The following is a 4103-nucleotide window of genomic DNA, read 5'->3' as shown; positions in this document are numbered from 1 at the left end:
CTGCTGAGTGATAAGAGTGCTATGACAACTGGCAGCTCACTGGTGGTTGATGGGGGATTTCTTGTCTCCTAAGATGACACCTGCATTTCACACCTGGCCTTAATTTCCATCCTAGTAATGCACAGATGAAAAATGGATAGAAAAAAATTACACAATCCCAGTTTTTCTGGAGAAGAGGGGCATGAGGACTGGAACCTGAATGAGAAGTGAGGCAGAAAACCAGCTTTAGAAGGCTGCTAGATAATAAAGATCACATACGTTGTCATGGAGAATGTTTATTGCACCAAATAAGGTTTTATCTTGTCACTCTACATGATGATTAGAAATTGGACCTGTCTTTCTTCCAACCTTAATTCCACCCCACAACCTTTCAGAAGGTCTCCCTGTTCCATCCAAATCAATAGAGGCTGCCTGCACTTTCAGTGGGAAGGTAAAGAAGTTAGCAGACTCCTCATTGCTTTCTTTGCTGTCTTTAGTAGAAAAAAACAAAACAGAGGCAACAACCACAGCCCTGCTCTGCAGAGACTGGATCTGGGGGGGAGGCCCTGCTAAAGACTGATGGGGGGAGCAGCACCACACTGTCCTAGGGTGTGCATACACAGAAGGCAAACACATGGATTGCACAGAGCTGTTTCACTCACTGAGTTTGGCTAGTACCCCAAAAAGCACCTAATGATTAGTTCTTCAGCTTCATACCTTGTTTACTTTGACCCCTTCCAGGTCTGGGTATGATTTCTTTAACAGTCTCAGGCACATATCTGCTAGAGCACCAGTTTGTTAACTATTAGCCACAGGAGGCTGGACTAGGAGACCCTACCACTCTCCCAGCTGCTCTTGTCACTCAGCACCATTCACATCAGCTCCCTCCCCACTCTCACAAGGATCTTCACCACCTGTTTCACCTGCAGGTTGAAACCAGGTGTCTCCAGGACAGGATGAATGTCTCAGCCCTTTAAGCTTGGAGTTCAGGAGAGCAAAAACAGCCTGTTGCCCCAAGGAGCTAGCTTGCCTTCCCCACTGTAGCTCCTCTGGGGGTTGCACAGCCCCCAGCTAGTCTCCTGCCCCCACTGCCCCTTCACATCAACACTGACGTTAAATCAAAGAGACATTTAAAAAACACTGACTTGGTACATGATGAAGGGCTCTAGACATCCCAGCCCCCTCCAGAAACACCCAGCTAGTATGCACACTGTCAGAGGACAACATGCTGAGCTAGCACTGAGGCCACAGCCCTCAGAACACGGTGCACTTTTTGCCAGGCTTCTTGACGGGCGGCGGGCAGAGCACGGCCCGGATGGCTTCATCAAACACCGTCTTCAAGCCCCGCTGCGTCAGGGCAGAGCACTCGAGGTACTTTACCGACCCTAGGGGAAAGAGAGCTCCAGCTCAACCACACCAGTCCTACCAGGACACACCATGCCTCACCCACTCTGGAATGAAAAGCTCAACGCCGTGGAGATCTTCCAGCACACAAAACTCACCAATCTCCCGCGCCATGGCCAAGCCTTGGGGGTAGGTGATGGGCGCCAGTTTCTTATCACGTAACCTTTCAATGGTGTCCTTATCATCCCTCAGGTCCAGCTTGGTGCCCACCAGAATGATGGGTGTATTTGGGCAATGATGTCGGACCTCAGGGTACCACTGAAACAGAGAGGCATGGTAAGACAAGTAGCTATGGCAGTAGATTCAACCATAAGGATGCATTTACTATTAGGAACAAAGTTTTTACTGCTTTCTGACATGGTGACAACACCTGAACAAGGAACTTCTGCTTACAGTTCTGAATATGCTCTGTAGAAAGAGACTGGTGCAAATGTAATAATGAAGGTGTTAAGAAATGGAATGATGACAGTGCCAGCCAGCTCTGCACACAGTGCTTCCCTTAACTGCACTTGAGCTTCTAGGACATCCCTTATCTTCTTTTAGATGCCGATTCAAAAAGGCAAAAACTTAGCCAAAAATCATAAATGAAAAGCAGGCCACTCTTAAAACCTGCAGACCATGACATCTAAACAACTGCTAGAAAACTTGGGCTGATAAGTGTGGTGCTGGGTGGGGCAGGGGGACTTCACTGGTTCCTCCCTCCCACTGTTTCACCCAGAAGGAGAATACTTTACCTTGGCTCTGACATTCTCAAAGGAGGCTGGACTCACAAGGGAGAAGCAGATCAAGAAAACATCCTGTGTGGAAACAAGAGGGTCAGCCGTGTGGGAAGAAAAGCTAGAGATAATTCAGGGAGGGTGGAGAGGGAGTCTTACAGAGGACAACCTCCTCCCACAAGCAAGGACTGTGACTGTAAGAAATTCTTCCCCATTAAGGGTGCTAAACTAATTCAGAGAGGGAAAGAACAGACTTTGAGTGTTTGACTTCATGTTCTTTTGCAATGCTGGGCTCTGCATGTTAAGAGCCTGTGGCCACAAATACCTTAACAGTGCTCTGGGCTCCACCCCTGGTGGGGGGGCCACATAAGAGTCGCTACAGCCAGGGAAACACTACTAGTGCAGCCGAACGGGGAGATGTGACACGAAATGTGGGAATATGGAAGGTGGCTCAGCTGCACAGCAGCCCCACTTCATTCCTTTCACCTGAGCCTCCCTATGGCACACACAACTGTTCAAACACCATTGTGAAGCAGGAACTGGAACAGGACAAGCTCAGGAGAAATTCAGCTGTCATACTTCTCTAACAACAAGAATTATGGCTGCAGCTGCAGGAACTTAAGACTTTCCTCAAAGCAAAGAAGCCTGGCTGTTTTTGGGAGCCTCCCTGTCTCCAAGAGGAGCAGTTACAAGCCAGTATAAGCCCAGCACTCACCGTCTGTGGATAGGAAAGAGGACGCAGTCGGTCATAATCCTCTTGCCCTGCTGTATCCCAGAGACCTAGGTTCACTGGCTTTCCATCTACCATAACATTGGCAGAATAGTTATCAAACCTGCCAAGGAAGAGTCCCCATCAGTGACAACCTTGTTACAATCCACACATCCCTCTCTTCATCCAAAGTCCAAGGGGCAGTGAATTGGCAGAGGACACAGTTCCCATGAGGACAGCCTGCCTGGCCATGCCACCAGAGTGAGGGCCACTGTCAGGTTTGGGACAGCTCCTCCTCGCCGACAAAGCCAACTTCTACACACGTGAGCATGCAGAGGAAAAAGAAACTGAAGCCCAAGGCTGTTACTCACACAGTGGGGATGTATTCTCCAGGAAAGGCATTTGTGGTGTAACTGATCAGCAAGCAGGTCTTCCCTACAGCTCTGCAGAGGGTGAGAGTGAGAAGCATTAAGAAGGGTACAGTGGGAAGCACTGTTCCCCAACTCAGAAAAGAGGTTGAGTAAAAAATTGCCATGTGAGAAAAACCTATAGTGGTCTGCAGCTCTCCAGCTGTCAGGGACCAGGCCTGAACTCACACTGTGCATCCTGCCTGAACTCACACTGTGCATCCTGCCTGAGCCTGCTCCCTCCCTCTCCTTTTCCCCACCCTTTCAGCCTCAGCACAACCCCAGAAAAAATACATTTGTTCCAGGAACTGAAGGACAGGCAATAAATAAGTGTTCTGTGCTGGGTTCAACAAATCTGCAATAACCTAGCAAAACAGGTTAACAGTGAGATAAAAAAACACACAACACAGAATTATTTGAACTGCTTGGGTGTAGGAATTCAACATCAATAAATACAAATGGGAAAAATAAGTATCCATAAACATAAACAAACTTTAAAATTGCCCACTATCAGTTTGGAAAGCAAACACTGTAGATCACGGAAAAAATCAGCCCAGGGTTTGGAGGAAGACAGACTGGTCAACCCCAAAGTGTCAGCTGGCCAGGCTGGGTCTGGCTGGCAATAGTGTAAGCCTAAGAACTTTAGTTAGCCCTGCAGCATAAGGGAAAAGCTTAATTATAAGAGCAGGAGAGTACCAGGAGTGCAAACAACCTATTTATCGCTGTGAAAGTTGTGAACCACAGACAACCTTCCAGAGAAACAGATCCTGAGTGCCAGTGTCAGGGAAAGCTGGTTGTTGCCCGAGTGAAGCTGAGTTGCCAGAGATGACCACCCTCTACCCAATTCTAAAACTGGACATAAGGAATGACTTCAGAAGTAATAGAGAC

General features: G+C 48.1%; 2 protein-coding genes across 2 annotated transcripts in view; one reads left to right on the top strand and one right to left on the bottom strand.

Annotated features, from left to right (window-relative positions):
* Nucleotides 1-72, top strand: part of DCXR (dicarbonyl/L-xylulose reductase) — a gene marked incomplete at its 5' end in the record, with an annotated part of 2670 nt that extends 2598 nt beyond the window's left edge. Inside the window, one exon of the mRNA XM_010008696.1 lies at nucleotides 1-72. Within this exon, the coding sequence (XP_010006998.1) occupies nucleotides 1-72 (72 nt within the window).
* A 187-nt stretch (nucleotides 73-259) lies between these two features.
* RAC3 (ras-related C3 botulinum toxin substrate 3 (rho family, small GTP binding protein Rac3)) lies at nucleotides 260-3277 on the bottom strand. Its single transcript, XM_010008644.1, has 5 exons — nucleotides 3180-3277; nucleotides 2815-2932; nucleotides 2118-2180; nucleotides 1482-1641; nucleotides 260-1364 (listed from the first exon to the last, which is right to left on the bottom strand). The coding sequence occupies exons 1-5, from the start codon at nucleotides 3275-3277 to the stop codon at nucleotides 1234-1236; spliced, it is 570 nt and encodes a 189-aa protein (XP_010006946.1). The 3' UTR covers nucleotides 260-1233.
* Between the last annotated feature and the right edge of the window lie 826 nt (nucleotides 3278-4103).

The sequence above is a fragment of the Chaetura pelagica genome, unplaced genomic scaffold (assembly GCF_000747805.2).
Source record: "Chaetura pelagica isolate M959 unplaced genomic scaffold, ChaPel_1.0 scaffold962, whole genome shotgun sequence".
Lineage (NCBI taxonomy): Eukaryota > Metazoa > Chordata > Aves > Apodiformes > Apodidae > Chaetura > Chaetura pelagica.
Note: the sequence above shows the minus strand (reverse complement) of the source record. Positions and strands in the feature narration are given on the sequence as shown.

Bases quoted from the DNA above. Each gene is read 5' to 3' on its own strand.
- RAC3 (XM_010008644.1), bottom strand. From the start codon at position 3,277: ATGCTTCTCACTCTCACCCTCTGCAGAGCTGTAGGGAAGACCTGCTTG. The intron at 2,933-3,179 runs GTGAGTAACAGC...CTTCCTTGGCAG, and splicing joins GGAGAATACATCCCCACTGT to GTTTGATAACTATTCTGCCA. The intron at 1,365-1,481 runs GTGAGTTTTGTG...TCTTTCCCCTAG, and splicing joins GGCCATGGCGCGGGAGATTG to GGTCGGTAAAGTACCTCGAG.